At 27.8% G+C, this 26,995-nt stretch overlaps 1 protein-coding gene across 1 annotated transcript in view; it reads right to left on the reverse strand.

The window, feature by feature from the left end:
- LOC122504199 (protein gustavus) overlaps nt 1-26,995 on the reverse strand; it is a 101,026-nt gene that overhangs the window by 17,216 nt on the left and 56,815 nt on the right. The window contains exon 2 of the mRNA XM_043615140.1: nt 8,609-9,033. Within this exon, the coding sequence (XP_043471075.1) occupies nt 8,609-9,033 (425 nt within the window). The remainder of the gene's footprint in view (nt 1-8,608; nt 9,034-26,995) is intronic.

Below are 26,995 nucleotides of genomic sequence, written 5' to 3' on the forward strand. Positions count from 1 at the left end.
TATTAACTAATAATTGAATTCTCTTGACGTATTTCAATAAAATTTTTAAGAATAATTTCATTTTTCGAGAACGAATTTTATTAAAATTTCTTTTTAAGTATTTGATTTCTTTTATGAAATTTTCTTGAAATATTAGACATTGAAAATAATTTAATTTTAACAAATTTTCGAAATTAATTAAATTTCTATGAAGAATTTTATTAAAATTATTTTGAAAATAATTTAATTTTTTGAAGAAATTTAATTGAAAAAAAAAATATTAAAAATATATATATTATATATATTTTATATTATTTTTTATTTATTATTATTAATATTGAAAATATTACTTAAATTCTAATCAATAAATTGTAGCAAAGGTTTTTAAAATAATTTAATTTCTCTGATAAATTTTAATATAATTTTTAAGAATAATTACATTTATCGAGGAATTCCATTAAAATTGTATTTAAAATAATTGAAAGTCTGCGATGAGTTTTATTATTTATGAAAATAATCAAATCGTCGGTTGGGTGAAAAAGGTGCCAATTCAGACTAGTCGTGAAAAACGTGACTTTTTAAAAAACATGTGAGAAACCTGCCATTTGAGCTGAGATTTGAAAAACATGCCTATTCAGAATTGACGTTCAATTTTTCTATTTTAGGTTGACACTTAGCAGTATAGAAAAAATTTTAAGCAAAGGTTATAAACTTATACAAAAATGATTTTTCTAGTTGCATTTTGCATAATTGTTATTTTTCTTTGAAAAAGGAATATTTTTTCTAATTTATTGAATTAATTTGTTGGTTATTTATTACTATTTGATGGATAACTTCTTTCTTGTACAGTAGGTTTCAATTATGCCTTCTTAGTTTGAACGTGTCGCACTCATATGTTTCCATAGGAACATATGAGTGCGACACGTTTATTCTAGGAAGGCATTTTTGCAACCTACTGTACCTAAAATAAAAAAATGAACGTCAATTCTGAGTTGGCATGTTTTCAAATCTCAGCTCAAATGGCAGGTTTCTCAAATGTTTTTTGAAACGGCACGTTTTTCACCACTAGTCTGCATTGGCACCTTTCTGCACCCAACCAAAGAAATTTTTGCGTAGAATTTTATTAAAATTTTTTTTTAACTAATTGAATTCTTTTGGGTTTTTTTTATTAAATTGGCAGATATTAAAAATCATTGAATTGAGGAAAATTTTTGAAAATAATTGAATTTCTACAATCATTTGTAATTGCTTCAAAATTCAATTTGTTATACATAGTATTTTTAACTAAAATTCTTCTATAAATCCGTTATTTTTAATAATCAATTTAACTAATTTCAGAAGAATTTTAGTTATTACAATTTTTTAAAAATCTACACTACCGTTCAAAAGTATCAGGACGATTACATTCGACTCTATGAAAAAACATGCCATCACTTTTTCAATCATATCTCGAAAATAAAAGGAGGTACAAAAAAAATTTAAACACGGTTAGAAAGCTGATTAAATTGTGCGTAAAATAAACCGTCTTTGAAGTCATTTCGTTAATTATTTTTTAAGTTGTAGAGTGAGAAAGAAATAAAAAAAATTTATCAAATTTTATCATTTTTGTCTCTTGACTTCAACTTTTTCAAAAATGTAGAAAAATTTAGATAACATTTTTCTACACGGAAAATCTTTGTTCAAGAAACATTACAAAATTTCTTCAGGAAATGAAGATATGGAAAAAATTCTATGACTTTATAAATGTTTTGTATAATAAATGAAACTTTTCTCTATTTTTACGAAACTGTAAATAAATCCTTTTTAATATTTTAGGAAAAGGTATAAAAATGAAATTTCAGAAATAATTTCGGAGAATGTTTGAAATAATTCTATATTTCTTTCAAAAGATTTAATAGTTCTTTATAATTCTTTTGAAAGTATTCAAATTTTTTGTCATGTAGGATTTCTATTTTTGCGTTTCTGAAAATTACAAAACTGGAATAGAATCGTTTGATGCGCAGTAAGCACTACGCAAGTACATCTGTGTGAGTGGTGATTAAGACCTTAGCCTAAACTGACATAACCGGCAAACGATAATGCTTGGTTAACGGATTATTTAAAAGTGCTAATAATGAATTGATTAAATTCATAGTATAATTCGTAAAAGTCATAATAATTTCTTTACGGTGATTTTTGTGACCCGAGTGGAGGTCGAGGGCGCCCGAGATCGGAACAAGTGTCACAAAAATCATCGTAAAGAAATTTGCTGCCTTTATTCTCGTGTTATTTACGATATTTTTTATTCCTAATGCACAAAAGTGTCGATTTCAGATAGCAGACGACAGGGAGTAAAAGTCATTCACTTGTTCGACTTGTATGAAAATGGCGGCCGTTTTCTCCCTTGGGCAAGAAAAATGCATGTGAACAGCTAATTTTCTTGCCTTTGGGAGAACACGGCCGCCATTTTCATACGTTCGAAGAAATGAATGACTTTCCTCCCTGTCGTCTGCTATCAGAAAGCGCCGTTTTTGTGCATGTGGGATAAAAAATAATTAACGAAATGACTTCAAAGACGGCTTATTTTACGCACAATTTAATCAGCTTTCTAACCGTATTTAAGTTTTTTTGTACCTCCTTTTATTTCCGAGATATGATTGAAAAAGTGATGGCATGTTTTTTCATAGAGTCGAATGTAATCGTCCTGATACTTTTGGACGGTAGTGTAGATTTTTAAAATGTGTAATTAAATTCATTTAAAATTGAAATTTTACAAAATTTTAAATTAAAATCTTTTGAAGTTCATCTATATTTATGAAAATTGTAAACGCAACTCTTTTAAATTTGAATTAATTTTGAAATATTAAAGTAAAATTAGATTTCAAGAATAAACACTATAACTGCAAAAAGAGGTGTCTTATTTTGAGACCTTTTTAGTAACAACGTCTCAAAACAAGACATCTCTTTTTGCAGTAATATATACACGGAAAAAAATTTCGTGAAGCGAACTAACAATTTTGGGAATATAATTAAAATAAAGAACGACATAACCAACGTTGTGAATTAAGCTTCACTACATTAGCCGCATGTTTAGCCAATTCAGTGAAAGTGAGCTTGAGTTGAGTGCAATTTATCAGCCATATTGGAAATATATGGAAACTTACCGCTCTTACCAAGAAATATTTCTGACAGCATAAATATCAACTTTTGTATTTTTTCAGTGTTACCCTGTTGTGAGTATATGGATACAAATTCTATCCAATTTAATATTTTTTAATCCAAAAGAATAATAAAGATCATAATATACAAATAAATCTCAAGAATGTTATCCAAACCAATCATGATACTATCCATTCAATCCTTATTAATACATTCTTAATTCAAAATTTAATCAATCTCTATTTATCTTAACTTTGTTATCCAAATTTATTCTGTTTTTTTCTTTGTTAATCTTTTGTAATCCCTACATTTATCCATTGTATTTCACATCCATACGAACCACTTAAATTTTATCTTAATCTATAATTTCTTTACCTGTTTCAATCGAATAAGAGGAAACCAATCTTTCTTAATCATATTTTTTATCAAACATAATCTATTTTAAATAATCTTCAATATTCTAATATTGAATATTCAATATTCTAATTCTAATCTAATTAGATCTAATTAAATCAGAAACAATTTTTTTATGCTTATTACTAATTTTTTATACGTTAATTTATTTCAAACTTTATTTACAATTTTCTAATTGTATATAGGCTAATTTGATTTAATTATAGTTGTCTGGAAATAAATATATCTTTGACTTTCAAACATTATGGTATCCAAATCTATCTATTATGATTGTATCTAATGGTCAATTTTACTATAAATCGAACAACATAGATAACTTGCAAACTAAAATTTATATTAGTTATATAAAAATATTGAAACATTTTCTGAAGTGTATTAATTTCTATATAAGGTAATTAATTTAACCGTGTGGTTGAATTATACACGCAGAGAAATGGTTTTTGAAAACCAAGTTAAAAACGCTATTTCACATAGTAAAATATCGAATCATTATCAGATATAATTAAAAAAACTACCAGTTCTAATATTAAGTACTATTTCATGATTAATAGTGCTATTTGTACATAGTAGAAATTACCATTTTTTAAAAATGGTATCTTGAATTATTTTACATAGTTTTTTTAACTATGACGCGTTAGATGTTTTGCAAAGTGTGTAGTTATTTCAGTTAATGCTTTAAAGTATCTTTTACTAAAGTATACAAAGTATGGAATATTATTTTAAATACATCAAATACAATTTAAGAAAAGGAGAAAATATTATTTACAATACGGCAATTATGATGCTAGTCAGTCAAAATAGTATCTTACATAACGAAAACTCTCCATTAAAAAGTGTTTTATAACATTAATGCATATTATTTTATGCCATTAGAAATAACTAAAAATGTGTATTTATAATAGCAGTAAGTTCTACTTGTTGTAGGAGTTTATACTATTTCACATAGTAAAGAAATCAAGGAGAAAAATTGCCCCTTAACGTCTGAATATAATAGCTGCAAGACCCTTGCGCTATGAGTGGACCGTACTATTTCACATAGTAAAAGATCTTTTACTATGTGAAATAGTACGGTCCACTCATAGCGCATGGGTCTAAGACCTACTAAACCAAGTTAACGCACTGATTCAATGAATAACTGAAATTCTTTTTTTACATGGTGGACATTACCATTTTACACTGTGAAATTACATGTGTTCACAACACAGTACATTTTTTTTTGTAATAGAAATGGCCATCAGCATCGTTTTTAGTTCTAAAAATAGACTTTCTGTATACCAACGTGTACTGTATACATTCAGTCGTCTCTGAAAACTCTAAACTTAAAGACGTTATTCGTAAAACTATTTTAAATTAAAATTTTTATTATTTAAATTTAATAAAACATGCATAAAAAATTAAAAAGTGAAATAAATGTTTGTTTGAGTGATTAAACTTTTCGCGAAAAAATCGTTATTTTAAGTACTTTTTGATTTATACATGAACATATATATAGTATAGTGTTGAATGTTGGCGTCATGACGCCAAAAATGTCCTGAAATACTAAAGGCGCTATCGAATTTAAGGTAAATATTTAAAAATTATAGTACTATTAAATTAGTTAAAATTTAATTAGTTAATTAAAGTTACACAAATTAACACTGCTTTCTGAACATGTAACTTGGAACTATTAGTATGTCTGTATACAGGATATTTGAATATTCTATATATATTTTATTTAATAAATGCTGACTTTATTTAATTTTACAGACGCTCAAGATGCAGTGCTTTTACACCTTTTGTCTACCATGATCACACCAATACAGATGAAGTACGGATCAACAAACGAAAAGCGAAAAACTAACCAAGGTGCAGCAGTTTAGTTTGGAAAAAGTTTATAAATGGTACAGTTAGTCATTTGAAAACATTGAATACATTGCTAAAAAGTGAATTTAATTTTTAAGATGACGTCAGTTTTTTCGTAAAAAAATGAGCAATTTGAAATTGTGTAATTATAAGCGCAAGACTACAAATTGAAACCATTATAATTAAGTGTATTCATTATTTTAAACTTTTGCTGTGTATATATTTATTTTAGATTAATAAAAATTATTATTGATGATTTAAATTAAAAATTTTACTTTTAATTTATTAAAACTTTTGTTTCTAGCAATTTCAGTTATTGCACAAAATTACAATCCTTACTTAAAATAGTTAAAATTTCCATGAATTAGTGAAATTTGACTAAGAATCAGTGACTCTATTCTCGCGATTTGAATCAGTGAAATTTCACTGAAGATCAGTTCAAAATGATTGAAATTTCAGTCATTTTTCACTGATTGGACAATTAAAAAATATCTGAAATTTTCAATATGTGTGACATAAATTTTCAGTAGTTTTTTAATTGTCGAATCAGTAGAAAATGACTGAAATTTCAGTTATTTTTAACGGATTTTCAGTGAAATTCGACTGAATTGTCTGAAGACAATTTTACATTATGTTCAAAGTCATTTAGCACTAGCGTCGTGCACTATTAAAATAGTGGAGTTTACCATGTGGTTCATCGCGCAGTCATTCATTTAAAATAGTGGAGATTACCATGAGGCATAGCGCGCTAGTCTTTCTCTCATAGTGGAGTTTACCATGATGCATAGCGCGCTAGCCTTTCTCTCATAGTAGGTTCAAGTATTTGGAATTGTTATATTTTCTAGGCGGAAAAGTTACCTTTACTATTTAACCAAGTTCCAAAAAATATTTACATAGTTAGAACTAATATAATTAATAATATCAAATACTTTGATACCATAGTACAAAATACTCAATAAAATATTACACTTTACGATTAACTCGATGTGTCACGAAAATACTATGTGAAATAGTTTCAGCTTCTATTTTTAATAGTAATTTTAACTGAAAATTTTTCTCCGTGTATTATATAACGGTACTCAACGGTATTTGACAACTCTATATAAGGAACAAAAAGTTTTAAACGTTCAAATGAACGAAATATTTTTTGTTAAAAATATTTTCATAGTTTATTGATTACAATTAATGTTAAAAACTTAAATTTTACATTTAGAAACTTTATAATTAATTTGTTTAATAGTGACACAAAATTTTGTATTAAAAGTTTAATTTGAAGAAGAAATAAATAAATTTCGTTCATTTGAACGTTCAAAACTTTAAGATCATTCCGAGTCTTGAGAACGAAGTTCCCTTATCCTACTTATCGGATTACTTTTTTTACCCTAATTTAAAAAATAACCTATCGCAAAGTAAAGATAGAGTTTTGAGGTCTCATTTTCCGAGTGATTGAAAAATACTAACTTTTCCTCTTTAAAGGTGAATTTAATTTTTACGTACTTTTAGGCAGTGAAATTAATCATAAAATTAATCATATTTGTTTGACATTGTTAGTTAAGAAGCTTGGGCTGGCAAAAATGACGTCCTCAATTTAGGCGGAAGATTTAAATTAATATTAAAATTAAATTTTTTATTTTTAATTGTAATAATTAAATTAAATTAAAGATAATAATAAAAATTATAATAATTATTATTTTTTATTCAATTTTAATAATAATTTTCACTAAAAAAAATATATTAATTTAAATCTTCCGCCTAAATTGAGGACAGCTGCCTGCGCAGGCAGCTGTCAACAAGAGCTGTGGCAGTACCTTTAAAAGTGAATTATTGTCATGCATAGCATGTAACGCTAATAAATATTAAGAAAAATTAAATTTAAAAACGAAAAAAATTACACTTTTCAACTTTGAATTGCTTTATAGGGTATGTGCAGGTATTTTGATTGGCGGTCTAGTGATGATCTAGTAACTTTATCCTTTTACTTTGATAAAATAAGAAAACGTTTTTTTTTTTGATAGAAGTGTATAAGAAAGAATTTTAACATAGATCTATATGAATAAAAATTAAAAGATATAAAAATGATAAAAAAAATTTTCTTTAGAATGGATTTAAATAGATAGAAAATTCTGGATAGAAAAAGATAATTTTTAAAAGATGCAAAGTATATATACTTAGTAAGGATAGAAAACTTTTATCCATTTTTGTCCATCAGTTTTTATCTATTTCTATCTTTCTACTTTCAACAGGGTAAAACCGTATCAATTTCAATAATTTACTTTCAAATGGTTGTAATTTAATACATACGATTTAAAAAAAATTAAAAATGCGTATTTAATTTTACTTTTCACACAATTTTAATTGTAATGTCATTTTAGGGTTAGGTTGTCTTTTAAGTAAAATTGAATATCGTTAGCAAGTACTATATTAATAATTGTCCATGCTTGGTCCGACTTAACAAGCCAACCATTGGGCCCAAAGGTTGGAAAATCTCCGAGGAACGTTGTTTAAGAGACCTAAAATTTTTGTTTGGACTAACTCTGGACCATGGTCGTTAATTCTGAATACATTTCTTTTTATATGATCATATAAGTAAGCGTAGCACTATGCTATGTTGGACAGGTTAGTATACCGCTATGGTTAGCGTATGGGACTTCGATGCGTCCTACTCAATGAATTTTAATGTTTCTTTTTCTAAAATTCTCAGAATTATAATAAAGAATTTTTAAAAAGTAACACACAAGGCTAACAGCACAAACCTTCCTGAGCATTTTAAAAAAAGGCACATTAAAATCCGTTGAGATTTGAGTTGTCAGCGCAACATTGTCTAGCATCGTGCTTTTTTTCTCACTGTGTGTCAGGTTAAAGGTTTGATTGTAAGTAATTTAATTTTTTAATTATTTTTTTGGGTTGGTATATTACTATTTATTTAAAGTTGGTCCGATTTTGGGATAATGATCGTCGCCAATAGACTGTGAATCGTTATTATTTCGTCAGTTAGCCTAACCGCATTGGCATGTTGAGTTGGACCGACATTGGCCAGACAGATACGACTAAAATTGACATACAAGAGCTGAAACATGAACCTGTACAAGTAAATTTCCCAATTCCATATACAAGGAAATGTACGGGAATCTTTTCAACAGGATTTACTGCCTGGCGTTTGCTATCTGGAAGCACCATTATAGAGTCTATGGAATAGAAAATAATTTTCAACTTTTTAAACACATGTCCATCTCACCTGATATTTTTTGTCCCATGTTCATTCCCCGATGGAATCGATGATGTGGATGATGTCGATGATGATGTAGATGATGTCGGTGTTCGTTGCAATGTTTGCTAACTGTTAGTTTGTGATGCCTAATGTGGCGGGTTCCTGTGGTTGTTTGATGATGGTGGTGATGATGTCCGTGTCCGTTTAGGTGATGGTGACCGTTGCTTGGGGGTACTGGTACACCCTCAGTTCCACCGCCTCTGTTACCCAGACGCGGGCTAACAACACGGGGACTTCCTCCTCTTGGACTTCCAGAGCCTGGGCTACCCGCACCCCCTCCACCCCCGCCGCCTCCGCGGCTACGAATTCCACGTAGCAAGCCGGTTGAACCACCGGTTGTACTACTGCCACGGTTACCGTCACCGCTCACGCAACGTAAACTGCTAATATACCTGTAAATATTAAATTAATTAATTATATATTCATTAATTTCTATTATCCAATAGTCATAATTTCTTGATTGCCCATTTTTATTTCATGTCTTCTTACCTTGTTTCAATTTTCTATTTTCTGTTCTGTTTATTTTATTAACTTCAAATCATTTTCTCCAAATGACGCTTGTTTTAAAGTTAATATAATAAACAGAACCGAACATAGAAAATTAAAATAATGTCAAAAATGAGGTTTGAACGCGATCGCGGTACGCACTCTAAAATAAGCGTCATTTTAGAGTGGAGAAAATGATTTGGAGTGTGTCTCGCGATCGCGTTCAAACCTCATTTTTGACATTGTTAGTTTTCCAGTGTTGTAAATGTTTAGTTCAGTGACTAATAGATTTTTAAATTTTTATTTATTTTTGTGTCATTTGTTATCGTATTTATTCTATAGCTAAAACTAATATTTTCTTATTGTTATATTATTTATTATATTCTTTAATTCATTACTGACCAAACAAATTCTAATTATTAGTTTTTATGTTTTATTTTACAATTTCAAATTTCAATAAAATGCATCCCCTATGCATCCCAATAAAATGCATCCCCTATGCATATGAAAGGCATAGGGGAGACCGAGGTGAGTTGAAACGATTTTTACATTATCCAGTATAACTCAGCCAAAAATTGTCCTATTTTTATGAGCTTTGTATTTTTGGATAGGTAGTTTTGTGTACTATGTGAATCAAAAATTAAAAATGTAAAAAGTTGTAAGGGTTTACGAAAAAATTGCAAAATCCGAAACAGTAACACATGTCGACGTTAGTTGTAACAGTTGCAAATTTTGTGATTTTAATAAAAAAAATTAATTTTCAATGTTTAGTTTAGTTAGTGAAGTCGACGTTAGTTGTAACAGTTGCAAATTTTGTGATTTTAATGAAAAAAATTAATTTTTAATGTTTAGTTTAGTTAGTGAAGTAAAGTTAATTAGTTCGTAAAGACATCTGATTAATAGAAACGAATAAAACACTCGTTTTAATACCTTAACTTATTTTTGGAATTAGGTTATCACTTATTTCGTTTTCTTTAACACTAAGGGGCCGTACACATAATACGTCACGCGTCTAGGGGGAGGGAGGGGGTCTGAGAATTGTGACTGAGTGTGACATGGGGGAGGGGGGGGGGGGTGAACTCATGTGTTACGTCACAATCTTTTAAATTCAAAGATTATAAGAAATTATATGTGACAATGTCACTTTTTCTAAATAAAACAAGTTAAAAATGCTTTAAACTATTTAATATCTATTATGTACCTGTTTAACATCTATTGGCATATTATTTATAATATGATGATAAATAATATATTCTCTTAATTTGAATCAGTTAAAAATCATGGTTTTAACTGACAATCAGTAGTGACTGACTTTTTGCTTCTGAATCAGTTAAAAATAACTGAAAAATTATCCACAAAACACCGAAATTTTTCTAAATATTGTATATTAAAGATTTGCTTGCATAATTCGAAAAATTTACTTGCAAAGTTTATTTTAAAATTGTGTAAAGATTTAAATTTCTCACTCCAATAAATGTCTATCGTCAAATTTTCTTAAAAATATAGCTTGAAACTTTCCTGAACATTTGAATTGCATTTTCGACTATACTTTCGTGAAAATTTTCCTGAAAATTTAACTTAAATTTTCAGGAAAGTTTCGCGCTACACATTTATTGAAGTGGGATATTTAAATCTTTACACAATTTTCACTAAACTTTGCATTTAAATATTTCAAAGCTTAATTGCGAGTAAATCTTTAGTAAATTTTTAGGAAAGTTTCGGTGCTATGTATAGGTAGTTAAACGTGACTAATTAAATCAATCAAAAACAATTGTATTGAAACATCAGTTATTTTCAACTAATTGTCAGAAAAAAAATATTACTATTTGAATTAGTGACTGACTTTTTGCTTCTAAATCAGGTATTTTTAACTGCGATTCAATAATTTATAGTGTAAGATATAATATATATATTGTCCAATGTATAAAATTTACAGTGAAATTTACGTGTGTGACGTGACGTAGGGGGAGGGAGGGGTTCAAGGTTTGCGACGAAGTGTGACATAGGGGGAGGGAGGGGTTAAAAAGGGTCCAAAATCGCGTGACGTATTATGTGTACGGCCCCTAATTAAATATTTTAAACCAATCTTTGTTATTTAATTACGATCTATAATAACAATTTGAGCTTTATAATAGCTAAAAATAATATTATATAATAGGTATATTTTATAGAAATTTAAGAATAATAAAATTTTGTCTGCAAATTTTTAAATAATTAAGGAGTAATTAGAGTAAGAAAATTTATGAGATCAATATAAATCAAATTAAACCGAAAAATAAATTAAAAATGAGCAACATGCTCAATAATACCAAAAAAAAACCTATAAGTAGAAATTATTTTTGACTTTTGTATATATGAAAGAGCAACTCGAAAAATATTTTTATTATAATATTTTTTTTACTTTCGAAAATATGAAAGTGATTTGCACGAAAATTTGTAAAATTCTAAATACTTTTAAAGCCATAATATAAAACAATATACTTTAGCAAAAATCCGTCAGTCTCTACTCTATCAAGCACAAATTTGCGTAAACCTAGGTGAGTTGAAACAGCCTGATACAACTCGCCTAGGTGCGAGAAACTGTGCATCGGTTCGAATAATTATTTTTTATTTTAAATTTCGAAACTGACACAAAAAAACAAAACCATTTCATGAAACTAGGATATCCAACAGTTATTAAGGTAAATATTAGAATAACAAAAATCTAATATGTGTCGAATAATAAAGTACAGTCGAACCTGGATAAGCGAGAGTTCAAGAGACCGGCAATTTTCTCTCGCTTATCCAGTTCTCTCTTATCCAGGTTCGACTGTATCAAAATTCCGGCCGAAAACTTACTTTTAGCAATTTTTTTGCACACATATTAAATACATCTCAAAAACTTTTCTCAGGTGGTCAAGTAAATTTGCATCAAATAGTGAATAAAAAATGTAATAAATTCACGCTTTTCAAAATTTTTAAAAGGTCATAGCTTTCAAGAAATCGGCTTTGTTACAACTCACCTCTGTTACAACTCACCTCGTTCTCCCCTATAGTTTTTCTCAACAGCAAAAGCCTCGCGGGAAATAGAAAAAAGTTGAATTATTTTGTTATTCCTTTTGACAGATCTTTTTCAAAAAAAATAATAAATAATTAACCATTCTTTAGTTTAAAAAATAGTTCTATCTATAGCTAAAAATTTTTTCCTCAATCTTATTTTTCCAAAGATAAAGAATAGAATCTTGAACAAAATGTCTAAGAGATACATCTGGGAGAGGGATAATCAAGAAAGAAAACACATTGTATGTAAAAAATTTAACCTTGAAAACGAGAAAGGCAATACCCGTTGTTCAACAAGATTGATAAGATTTTCCTCCTATCTCTAATGTCAAGTTTTGCCGATAAAATACCTTCAACATCCTAAGGCACGCACAAATTAAAGAAGATGAGATACATTTCCAAGGACTGTCAATATCTGTCTGCACAAATGCAATTGATAAACGATTGCCGGTCAATGAACGTTCCAACATTCCTATCAGCCTCACAGGGACATTTACTCCACTTTCTTCTAAACCTTACACTTCGGAGAAAAAGCTTTTATTAGTCTTTCCTTTTTTCTCTATAGACTCAGATACTCTTCCATAAAAGGAGTTCATTGAAGTTTTGAGAAGAAATTTTTTTTATACTTTTCTATAAATTCATCCTGATTACAAGGTAAAAAAATTGTTAAATTCAGATATGTTATAATAACAATTTTTCTGTATTTTTTTTTCTTTGTAAAATTGAATAACAAATTGAACAACTAACAATGTTTCAAATTGCAAAACTTAATAAAGCTGCCAATTTGACATTTTTGTAAATACCATCAAATAAAATTATAAATAATATTAGACGCCGTTAATTTTAAACAATCTATATATATATAAAATCAGACTTTTGTCTGTACATTGCTCAGAACTTTAAATTTCGCACATAATTATTCGTTTTAGGCATCAAGGATTCTAAATATACCAATAAAAAATTTCGTGTATGTATGTATGTATGTATGTATGTGTGTCGGTATGTCACAGAATCTTTGTTCGCGCATCACTTAAAAACGGCTAAACCATTTGAAACCAAATTTGGCAGAATGTTAGACCTTGGGCCAAGGAAGGTTTATAAATTTACAGATTTGAAAAATATTAATTAGAACGGGAGATATTCAATTTTTTCAAAAAATTCAAAAATAAAAAATTTTCAAATTTTACATTTTTTCAAAAATGCTTTCAAACTTTCTATAATTGAGTACAACATGTTATTTAGTCACATTTTAGAAAAGTTTTGCCAAAAATAATGTCCTATAACTAAGCATAAAATTTTTTTTAAAAAATTTAAAAAATCGAAATTTTTAAAATTTTATATTTTTTAATGAATTGCTTTTAAATGATTTATATTTTATTGTTACATGTTATTAAGTCAAATTTTAGCATAATTTTTCAAAAAATAATATCTTGTAACTAATATTAAAGTATAAAAATGTTTTCAAAAAATTTTAAAAATCACAAATTTTACATGTTTTGATGATTTGCTTTTAAACTCTGTATAATTGAGTGTTACATGTAATTTATTCATATTTTAGCATAATTTTGCACAAAAAATGATATGACTAAGACGTAAGTATAAAAATATTTTCCATATCAAAAAATCGAAAAAATTATAATTGTTATTAATTACTATCAAGTTTAATTCAGTAGTATTTTTGGGGTTATTTTTATTTTATGAAAATACTCTTTTTTAAGAAAATATGTTATATACCAGTACCAGTCTTTGACGGGATTTAGTTTACCATAATAGAATTGACAGAGTGTCTACCAATTGCGCGGGGAAACCGATAAATAGCCGGGAGTTTAATTTGACCAGGAAAAACCGGGAATTTTCTTATCAAATTAAAAAAGTTTTATTATATTAATTTGATTTTAAAAACTGCTTTTTACTTTAATTTTTATTGTCTAATTGTCTAATTGTGACACAATTATTTATAATTAGACTCTTCTTTGACTCCAAAAACTGGTGTAAATTTAGGATTAATTTTTAATACATTAATTGCAGTACTACGAACGCACAAAGTACTACAAGTTGCCAAATACTGTTCCTGAATATCAAATTTGATAGAAAAAAATCTGTCACTGATTGAAATAGTAATATTTTCCTCACGAAATAGTTAATGGTAACTAATTATTAGTTTTTCCCAGTAAAATTTAATTCCCGGCTATTTCCCGGTTGGTAGAAACCCTATCAAATGTATTAGCCGAAACTAAAACCCGTCGAAGACGGGTCCGACAGCTAGTAATAGTTAAATCTATTGATATTTAAATGTGTAAACAAGTGTAAAAAAATAATTTTAACACCACTTTTGGATCTTTTATTTTCACACTCGGTCTATGACACAAAATCTCCTTTCATTTCAGAGAACATTGAAGGATATATTTTTATGTACTTTCCAAACTAATTGTAGGTTATGTGGGAACCCGTGCAGAAAATGCCCCACTTTGCCCTATTTAAAACAGGGTTCTGGTCGGGGCCTCGACAGTTTTCCCTATTAAAATTTTTTTTTTTTAATAAAGTTTTTAGAATTCCTTTTTGTTGTAGAAGCTATTAACAATGAAAGGCAATCATTATTTTAGTTATTTAATAATTTTTTTATTTTGTGGGTTTGACCAGAATTTCTGTCCAAAACCCCAAGTGAGGTGTTCACTAGATATTAAATAGGGCTCTGATCAGGGCCTAGACAGTTTTCCTCGTTTGAATGAAGTGTAAATAAATTAAGTTTTTTAAATTAGTTCCCATAGTAAGATTATAAACAATTAAACAAATTAATTAAACGGAGTAATTATACTACATTTTTAAAAATTTTTTTATCTTATGGGTTTGACCAGAAATTCTGGCCAAAACCCTAAGTGGGGTGTTCACTAGATATGAAATAGGGCTCTGATCAGGGCCTCGACAGTTTTCCTCGTTTTAAAAGCATGTAAATAAATTTAATTTTTTAAAATTAACTTTTTTAAAACAGTTATTTAAGTTAAAAAAGCGTGTTCTTTAAAAACACTTTATAAAATAGTTATGGTAATATATTTAAAAAGCAAAAATACCGTCAACTGGGGCTATTTTGTGCATCCGGGGGCTATTTTGTGCACGCGAGTTTTTTAATGAAAAAAATTATTAAAATGAATTATTTTAATCTGCTATTTTGTAAAATGAAAGTTTGATTACATGACAATAGAGAGCACTAAATGTTATTATTTAATTCTTTGGCAATTAAGAGAAAAAAATTCCTAAAAACGGAAAATTTGTTTAAAAAATTTTAAAAGTTCGGAAAAATTATACCAGATCTTCTAGAGTTTTAATGTGTCTCATAAACTGTGTTAGATATTTGTTTTCAATTGTGTTGTGATGATACATACGTAATGCGCTAACTTTTTATTCATTATTTTAAGAGAAAAGTGGAAAAAACTGAAAAACCAGGATTCCATGGGGCTATTTTGTGCACTTAAAAAAATCAAATATTTTTCATAAATATTTTATTTAGTAAGTAAAGAAGATTCTGTTTATCATTTTTATACATTTTTGTCTTACTTTTCTGTCAAAAAACTGTAAATACGTTAATTAAAATCATTAAAACGATTAAAAGCTCTACCGGTGCACAACGTAACCTCAAAAAATGAACATTAATTAATATTTATAAGTTATTATAAAAAATATATATTAAAAAAGAAAACAATTTTATTTACTATCTGTGTAATATACAATTTAAAAGAAGATTGTTAATTTTTAGTAAATCCAGATTTTAGCAAAATTTTAGTGCTTTATTTTACATTTTTTGTATAATATATCTACAAAAAAAATTTTACTAGGTCATTCTTTTTTTAATTTACTCTCAAATATATACACAAAAGATTTCATGAAGCAGAAACGATTAAAAAAATTGTTTACGCAACATTATAGAAAAACAAAGTTCGATGCACAAAATAGCCCCATCCCGGGAGTTATTGTGTTCACGACTTTCAATGACTATAACTAAGACAAAAAAATTTTTTTCTTTGCAAAATTTATAGGAAACCTTCAAAAGGATGTCCACAACATATATCAAAAGTTGATTTTCTTTATTCTCTTAATTCTGAATTTAAATAAATCTTTGAATAAAAAAAAAGCTATTTGGTGCACAAAATAGCCCCGGTTGACGGTACATATAATTTTTTTTTCTTTAAGTACAATATTATAATAAAGTTTATTTATTAATAATAACAACTAAATTATAAATAATGAATAATAATAGTTATTAAATAATTAATTATTATACATTTATTTAAAAATAAAAATTATGAATTTTAAAAATAATAATTAATAAACAATTATTAATAAATTGTACTTAATGAATTTTAATAATTATTAATTTATAGGATTTTAATAAAAATAATTATTTTATATTATAGTAGCTTAAAGTGAGAAAATGATTTGGAGAGATTGTTAAATTTAACACCTTCAATAGTTAATAACTATTTTTTAAACATAATTAATAAATTTGAATAAAATATTTATTAAATAAATATTGATTATTACTTATACATTTGAAAACAAAAATTATAACCTTTATTAATATTATAAAATTAAGGAGGCTGAAAGGAGCGACAACCTCCAAAAGAAAAATGAATTGAAGTTGAATTTGAAGCAACGAAAGCTCTAGGATGTTTAATACGGAACTCTAAGTGCCTCAAGAACCTTAATTGCCTTGTTACTTTGTTCAATGCATTAGTTTTATCAAAATTTATTTATGCTCAAATTATATGGAATCCAATTTTTTTAAAATATATTGATGCTTTGGAAAAAATCCAAAAAAGGTTTTTGAAGTATTTGACTTTCCGTAAGACACAAATATATCCACTTCCTGGTTCAGATTATATTGCTCTTTGTAATGATTTTAATTTCTTAACTCTAGCTGAACGACGATTGATTGATCAAGCTATTTTTATATTTAAATTACTTAATAATAACATCTCTTGTCCGAACCTTTTGAATTATATAGATTTTAGAGTACCTAGATTAACTTCACGCTATCATCAACCATTTTCTTTACCTATGCCTAGATCTGCAATTGGCTTTACAGCACCAATTCATTCAATGTGTAACATAATCAATCTAATGTTTTCACGTTCTGAACAAATTGTTGACTTAAATAACAACGCAAATAAATTTCAAAAAAGCATTGTTAGAATATATCATGTCTATTAGATAACTTCTGATATTTTAACGTTTAATATTATTTGCTTTTGTATATATGCTTTTGTATATTATACTTATTTCTACGCTGTACTTCTATCAATTTTGTATTATTATGTAGTGCCCTTTAATGGTTTTATACCGTGGGCTATCTCTTTGCAAATAAAAAAAAAAAAAAAAAAAAAACCAAAAATTATATTTTTCAAAAATTTTTAAGTTTTTCTATTCTTGAAATTATATTTTTTTTATTATTTTCACTTTTAAATTAGTCAAAATGACTATAATACCTCATTATGTTATGTATAAATATGTTGTATATATATAATGAATATATGTTCATTATGTTTCTAATATAATAATATTTTTAATTACAGTAATTTTATTGTAATTTCTTTTGAATAAAATTAACCTTACAAAATAGGGCAATTTTAAGAAAAACTGACGAGGCCCTGACCAGTTTTTCCCTAAGTAGGGCATTGGTCGGGAACAGCGTCACACACTAGTCGGGCACTGGTCAGTTTCTCTACCCAGAGCCACACCAGAGATCGGGAAAACTGTTCAGTACCCTATCAGGCCCATATTTTAATTTCTGCACGGGAATTACACACATTCCCTTAATTAACAACAGTGAAGAAATTAAAATCACTGATCAAAATTTGATTTGAATTCTGACGGGTTTAAATGAATGTGCAACAATTGCAAAACTTGTCACGAATTCGACTCCCTTTTTCGTCAGCTTCCGGTGGTGGAAAGCGAACTTGGTTCAGGTCAATTTTATTTGCCGTTTTTTCAGAAGTTTTATTGTTTTTTAGTCTCCTTTCATAAAAGAAGTAAAATGAAACTAAAATCCAATTGTTTTAATTTTTATTTTGTCAATATGCAAGATACTAATAAAGCACATAAAATAAAGAACGAGATCATCTTTTCGACAGCTTTTTAGTTTTTCACGTTTCTATCATATTATTGAAATTTTAATCTACTTCACATTGAAAATAAATTTAGTAATAATTACTAATGACTTAATATTTACTATCGTGCTAATTCTTTTCTAAACTTCCAATTGAGGAGCTTACAGTAAAAATGGCTTGTAATAACAATGGGAGCAAAAACGGGTTAAAATGATTGTGTAATTCATTGATAAATTAATTATATTACTGGTCTTATTTTATTATCGACTAATAAACATTATTTTTTCGAAGAAGAAGATGTTAAGATGATAAGTGATTGGTATGCAGTAAAATGTTTATTAAATCAAATTAAAAGATCTGAGAAAAATACAATACAGGTACTTTTAATCTAAATAGAAGTAAATTGCTTATTTTTTATTCAGAACAAAATTTAAATCACGTTAAGAGAATAAAATTTTTCAATGTTGAGAAGGATGAAAATTTTAGTTGGAAAGAGAACAGAAGCAGTGGTTTGAACATGGCTGAGAAGCGACCGGTTGCGGTATTGATCCGCGGCTTCCCCTGTAGCCCCCACCCCATCGGAACCAACCCAGAAGCACTACTCCGCCCTCACAGGCATATAGCAGCAAAAATACAACGAAAATCCGACACTCCCTTCTATCTTTCCCTTACTCTTATACCAAAAAATTATCTTTTTTATGTTATGGAAAACTCAATTTTTCTCAAGTAAATAATAAATAATGGAAGAAGTTCAAGTCTTTTGGTATATAAATTTACATCAAATTATTTCAATAAAAAGAAATAATGTCGACATTATAAAGGAATATGTTGTCAGTGAAAGACTTAAGCTTTAGCGCAAACATTAGCTAGCATTTTTTTAAAGAAATTTCGATATGCAAAAAGAGGTGTCTTATTTTGCAGTGATAGTTGCTATAATTATGGTTGGATTATAAAGGACATTATAAAGGAATATGTTGTCAGTGAAAGACTTAAGCTTTAGCGCAAACATTAGCTAGCATTTTTTAAAAAGAAATTTAGATATGCAAAAAGATGTGTCTTATTTTGCAGTGTAGTTGCTATAATTATGGTTGGATTATATATCCGGGTACGTTACAGCCGAACAGTAGATTGTTATAACTAAGTAATAAAGGAAAATTATGTAGTCGCATACAGTAAATTTTCACTGTCCGAAAAGGTAACACAATTATTTAACTCCAACGGAATGATATAGGTACTAAAAAATGAAAAAGATTTATATTAATTGTACATTTGTAGATTAAAATGTATTGATTGAATTAAGGATAAAGCTGTGTTTTTGCAACCAACAGTTGGAGCATTTCTACCATGTCAGTAAGCCCAATATCCGCTGCAGATGGCTAAAATACGATGAAGAATATTTGAAATTTAAATACTGGATGACTAGCTACAGTGCTGTGTAAAATGTATACCTGCAACTATTATTATAATTTCTTTCAGTAATAACTGAAGTTCTAAAAATAATCTGACATTTTTTAGAGTGATCAGGTTAAATTTAAAATATTCCTTTAAACTCAAAATGAGTTAAAGCAGTATGATGTAGTTCAAAAATAGTATCAACAACGCCGCTTTATAGGATATTCCCAGGATCTCTATAAGACATCTCTTGGACATCTAAAAGATATTTTTTGAACAAATATTTTGTTCTAATCATCCATATAAAATGAATTAATTTATTTCAAAATAATTAAATCTTATTCATTATAATGTTTTACCTATATTTTAGGATAGCCTGGGCACATTATATGAAACCTGGAAAACTTGAGATATAAATCAAACACGCGTATGTTTTACACACGTGAATGGATGAGAGTGACGGAGATCAGAATATACTGAAAATACCAGTCATTTGAGAGGGAAAGAGAAATCTTGAAACTACGGACAAGAAATTGCGTTATGTGTATCGCGATTACACTGATAAAAATGATATGTTAATTTTGACCCTAATAGAAACGGATATTCTATGATATCCTATAACCGTTCTAGTCACATCCAGAAATTAGGATACTCTAGGACGTTCATGGGACATCCCACGGTTAGAATTTTAGTCTGAACTAAACATACATTCATTTTTGTCAGTGTTCTCTTCAATAATACTGAACTTAGTGCTGAAATGTTTGTGCTCTTCTTTCATTATAAAATTGTGATTTTACACTTCGGAATATTCTTCACATTATGTGAAAAAGTTAATTCCCATTACAATTGTTTCTAAACTTTTTCTCTTTAAGACTGTTAAACAGTTTTCACTAAGTACATGGATGAGTTAATTTATATAGCCCCTTTTTGTTGCGCATTCTTAATTTTAATTCTGCAATGTATACTTTAAAGTATACTATAAAGTACTACACTATTTCGCTGACATATTTTTTCATGTTACTCCTTGCGGGTTACAGTGTTGGCTGAACGTCTCTCTACGAGAATAAAGGGATAAGACTAGGGCAAGTGAAGATGATTCCCCTTGAATGTAAAGGAATCTTAAGATTAAATATTGTTCACAAGTACATGGCATAAGATACTGACACTAATGTTAAAAAGAAAAAATCGATCAAACAGTAAAGAAGACTGAAATAATATGCGGTACATCACGCACGGCACTGGCACTACCAGCCATATACAAACCAGTTGCTAACCGGTACCGAATCTTAATCGCCGTTGAGTTCAACGATCTTTGTTAAATATCAAGGTCCTCCTACGCAACCAGTTAAATCATTCTAATTACAAATATTCATTGACATCGGAATTCTAAAAAACAATTGTACAAATATTATTCATTTTATTTGAAAAAAATTTTCCAAATATTATTTATATATTGAATCCTTTTCATTTTATAAGCACAACATTAAATTATAAAGTAAAAATTATTTTAGAAGTGAAAACAGGAGAGAAGAAAAAATCCTACAGACGTAAGGAAGAATTAAGCAACTTAATTGAATCTGAATAAGGAATTAGATACGGTAAGAAGTTTCTAATGTTTGAAATGTCAGAATTTCAATGATCTTTGAAATGTCAAAGATTGGAGTGTTTTTTTAGCAATTGGTTTGAATGACATGGATAAATTAGAAAAAACGTAAAAAGTTACCACAACTCTTAGAAGTTGCGATAAAATGATCTTTTGAAGGTTATTATTAAACTGAGTTAAAAACTCTCTTTATCTTATTTAAAACACCAATATAGAAGTATTTAAGACACATTGGTTTCTAACTAACGCACACCAAAAAGTAAAAAACTACTTTATGTGCCGTTTAGTTAATTAATTATTCTCGCTGAGAATGTTTCTTCACTTGATTTATGGACCTTGTTCCAAACTAATAATAGTAATAACTCTCATTTATTCATAATTTTAAATACACTTTTCCCGTTAGTGCAAACTTTTTTTATAAAAATTTTAGATTTAGAGAGTTATTTATAGTTTTCTACTTTAATTATATAATAATATATAGTAGTGTAAACAATATATTAATAAAACATAAAATATCTTTATTTATTTTATTTAGTATTGTTAAGCAATAATCAGTTGAATCAAATAAAATTTTTAGATATATAAATAATTTTAAATAGAAAAAAACGAGAAATAAACTAATACCTATTCTTAATTCACGCATAGAAAGGGTTTGCTGTGGCAGCGAACATTTTGCTGCCACAGCAAACCTTGTTCGTTGAAATAGGGACAGCGAAAAAGTTCGCTGTGAGATCAAACATTTTCGCTATGACAGCAAACTCGCATAAATTTTTACTAATGTTTGCTGTCACAGCTAACATGTTCGCTGCCACTGCAAACTTCTTAGCTGTGGTAGCTAATTTTCAGAGATTTTACAGCAAACATATGTTTACTGCTGCAGCTAATTTCTTTTTTTCCGTGTTTAAATATTATTTCAATATTGCCGACTTACAATATGATTATTAAATTCAGACAAGAATATAAATTAAAAAATTTTGTAATGCTTAAAATAAATCAATTTTGTAATCAGCTATTGTAGAAAAATGTATATAAAATGACAATATAGAAAGTGAATAGAAGGGCGAACTCATATTTCGAAATGAAATGAAGTACTTTAAAAACTCACATATTTGTAATTCTCACAAAAAAGACAAATCATGCCTTTGTGGTATTCTGTTAAAAATTAATTATATTAATTTAAACTATTAAAATTTATGACAGCCATAGCGTAGCATTTAATAATTTTTAATCATATCACTAAAGAAAAATTCGAAAGAAGGTCATAAAACTGAAATATTTGATGAAATTTAGTGTAACGGAGGGAGTTATGGAGTGGAGTTTTAACATCATATTTATTTAATATTTCAGTAATTTGATAATTACACTACCGTCGGAAATTATCGGTACGGCTGCACGCGCACGGCCCAAAAACATACCAATCTTTAAATCACGATTTTTTTGTAAATACAAATGTCAGAAAATTAACAAATACACAATTCGAAAGATTATTAAATTCTACGATTAATGGTACATAACTGAAAATTTTAATAATTTATACAAAGATTGCAGCAATTGACAAATTTGACAAAAAAATTTTAAAAATACAATTTTTTTGGAAATTTTTTCAACCCCTGCACATTTTTTAAAAATTGCAGAAAAAATTTGAAACTTATATAGGTGTGATCATTCAAGTCTCATCTTTAATTTAAGACCAAAAGAATTCAAAAATCTTAATCGGTTAGCAAGATATCATTATAAACGGAAGAGCATTTTCAGCCAAAAACCGTTCAAAATCGACTAATTCAATGCATTTGTCAAAAAACATGCTCGGACGTTTATAATGATATCTCACGAACCGAATAAGATTTTTAAACTCTTTTGGTCTTAAATTAAAGATGAAATTTGAATGATCACACTTATGTAAGTTTCAAATTTTTTCTACAATTTTTAAAAAAATGTGCAGGGGTTGAAAAAATTTCCAAAAAAATTGTATTTTTAAAATTTTTTTGTCAAATTTGTCGATTGCTGCAATCTTTGTATAAATTATTAAAATTTTCAGTTATGTATCATTAATCGTTGAATTTAATAATCTTTCGAATGGTCTAATAATTAATTTTCTGACATTTGTATTTCCACAAAAATCGTGATTTAAAGATTGGTATGTTTTCGGGCCGTGCGTGTGCAGCCGTACCGATAATTCCCGATGGTAGTGTATTTTGTAATTTTTCTTTATGATTTAACTAAAAACTTTAAAATCACAACATATGGCTGGCCAATTTTTAATTACTTAAATTTATTTTACTATTTTATAACAAAAACGCCGTCTGAAAGAATGCACATATAATTTGTCCTTTTTGAGAGAATCACCCATATACATATTCAAGAGATGGAGTGTACTATAAATAGATACATATTCGTAAACTTAATTGAAAATATAATATTAAAATTTCAATAATAAATAAATAAATAAAATAATATTTCCAGAAGGATTTTTGATTATGGAACTTGTCCTAAATTGTTTACTTTGGAGGTTATGAAGTAGAGATTGTTCTGCACTAACTGACAAAAACAGCTGGGAACTCAGGCTAGCCACACTTGAAAAATGAAATTTTTATACAAGAAAATTGTTTTGTTTTTCGGATTTAAAAATCCTCTCGGTGACAGGGCATTGAGGTGAATAAGATAAAAAATGCGACCTCTTTGCTGCTGCACTTACTCTCTCATTTGAAAGAGTTTGAATTTATTAAAATATAAAAATACTTTTGGTTTTTGCGTGCGATCAGTACGACGATTGCTTGTCGAAAGAGTAATGAAGCGAGGGAAAATTCCCCCACATTCCGTACAGATAACGCGGGAGAAATATTTCTCGAATACATTTTGGCGCGTTTCAGCACAATAAGAGGACTGTTGGTAAATATCATTAATTGAAAACGTAGATCTTTACATAATCATTTTTCCAACTGATAGAAAATCCTCTAACATGCTATGCCGGCAAAATTGAAAATAATTTTCTTTTTATAAAAAATAAATTAAGCAAATCGAACAAAAATGCAGCGTTGCCACGTTCTCGTAGTTTTTTTTATAACTGATATTAATGTGAATTTTATAAAATTCGAAGGTTTTTTTTAATAATTTTTTAACACTATTAATGATTATTTAAGTGACATTCATTCATAATCGACCCTTTAAAAAGTAATTTTTAATAAACATATATTCTACTTTCTTAGGTTGGTGTACACTAACAGACAAAAGTTAGTGACATAAATATATTGTTCAATAATTGAGGCTCCGGATCTTAAAAGGGCACTTTCACCATGTAAAGTCTATATGCGGAAAGTGCCCTTTTAAGATCCGGAGCCTCAATTATAATAATATATATTTTATCGAATGAATTATAATTTTTGCATGCCATTTTAAAAATACTTTGTTAATTTTTAAATATTTTACAAGGATTACATTTTTTTTAATTTTAAAAAATCTTCTGACGTCACTAACTTTTGGATCAGACTGTTGAGGTCAACACTCCTTAAGACTATATATGCGAAAAAAATTATTTTAGAAAGTTTTAATTTTTTAAAGATAAAGCGTTTAATTTTTTTTAGTTTACAGAATTCTAAAGTATAGAATCCGCTGCTAGACCGGACTAAAGCCTACACGGAAAAAGTATCGGCATGTTAGATGTACAGGTTGTGTCAAATTTTCTGCTACATTTATTTTGCACGCCATCTGTACCAGTTTGGCGTATCTGACGTGCATTATGTACGTCTGATATCTCGAAATGGCACCTCAGACGTGCAAAATGAAATGTACTGCTGTTGACACTGTCCTCGGCGCATCTAATGTCCCGGAATTTTTTCCGTGTACAGTCTCACAAAAATGTTCTGAGTGTAACATGCATATGCAGCCAACCTAAATTCACACCTGAGTTATTTGAATCCTAATGAAGAAGCCGTAAACAAAAACCTGATTCAAAAACAATAAACTATATCTATTACGATTATTTCAATTTTCTATTAGGAATTTTTACTGCTCTTTAAATCTGATTATAAGAAAAATTCACTTATTTAGAAACAGTGTATTTATTTACCGCGAGAACGACTTACAACTTTTAATATGTGAAATTTCACGTATTCAGATTTACTAGATTTAGACAGTGTGAAGCTATTATTATGTGTTTTGTATAATTTATTATAAATAAATTAATTTGATAAAAATAAGTTTAAACTTTAAATTAATATACTCCTTGTTTTTCTAAAGTCCTAAAACATTTTTGGCAAACAAATTTATTAAATATTTTATAAAATTTTTACCATATTTATTTACATTTTCTGTTAAGACCGCTGGACATAAAAAGTTCAACTTTTCAATTTATTCTTCACTCACGATCTTTCTTCATTCTTATGTATCTTTTCTATTTTTTATTAGGCTTTTAATTTTTAAATTCATACACGGAAAATCTTTGTTCAAGAAAGATTACAAAATTTCTTCAGGAAATGAGGATATGGAAAAAAATTTAGAAAAATAGTTAAAGTGTCTATTGAATTATTACTAATGGTTTTTTCTGATACAATAAAGAAAAATTTTGAAGGTCTTGATAAATTGTTCAGTAATTTTAATATTAAGATCTGAAAGAAGAGTTCTATTTCTGATTTCGAACAAAGTCAGGCGTCACAAAATAAGAATTCAAGAGCAGTTTCGTAAAAATACGGGCTCGCGTGAAAAAAAATTAAATGTCTGTGAGTTACGCTGAAGGAACAGACCTGCGCAGACACACAGGTTTAGGAGGGGTCGCACACACACTGACATACACAAAGTATATTATTCTGTCACAGATTACACACACTATAATAACGCACCTAAAACTAACACTATCTTACAACTATACGAATACATATAACCAGCCCCCTATTGCTTACATATAAACTGTGGTTGCTTAGTGATTATAGTTTGCGTAGTTCCCGCGAACAGCAACAGATGGCGCCGCTCGCGTCCTGCTCTATGAATACATTCAATTCAAATGGGATATTGTTCAAAATCAAATGAATTAATACTTTTAAATATATTAAAAACATAGTATTATTGTTAATATATAACATTTATTTATTTATCTTTTTTTTAATATTTCCTTTTGTTTCATTTTACCAACCCAACATAACCTTGGAGTGCGGAATTCAAGGTAGGCAGATTTCCCAAAAGTCCCTAAGCAAAAAAAAAAATATATATATATATATATTCTTAAATACATTATTATTAATATATTATTATTTAAAATATATTATGTGAAATATATTTATTAATGTATGCAACTACATATTCTGCAATGCAGGATTAAGGAAAATTCAATTTTTAATGTTTAAAATGAAATAATTTATTATTATTATCTTTATTTAGTTAAGCTTATAAAGAAAAGACAGATTTCATTAAATTATTATTAAGCATTAATTTAATTACTTTAAAAAATAAAATCCTCAGTATTGCAATTTCTTTCAATATAATTTTAGTAAAATATCCTAAAAGAATTAAATTCTTTTATTTTAATAAAATCCTCTTCAGAAATTAAATTATTTTTAATACCATATTTCAATAAAATTTCTCAAAAAAACTAAATTACTTTCATAAATTAGAAAATTTTTTTATTTTTAATAGGTACCTATTCTGTATTTGAATTAAATTATTTTTGAAAATTTTAATATAAAATTCTTCAAAAGAATTCAATTATTTTAAATACTCTCAAAAAAATTCAATTATTCTTGA

This window comes from Leptopilina heterotoma, unplaced genomic scaffold, assembly GCF_015476425.1.
Source record: "Leptopilina heterotoma isolate Lh14 unplaced genomic scaffold, ASM1547642v1 Lhet_285, whole genome shotgun sequence".
NCBI classification, from domain to species: domain Eukaryota; kingdom Metazoa; phylum Arthropoda; class Insecta; order Hymenoptera; family Figitidae; genus Leptopilina; species Leptopilina heterotoma.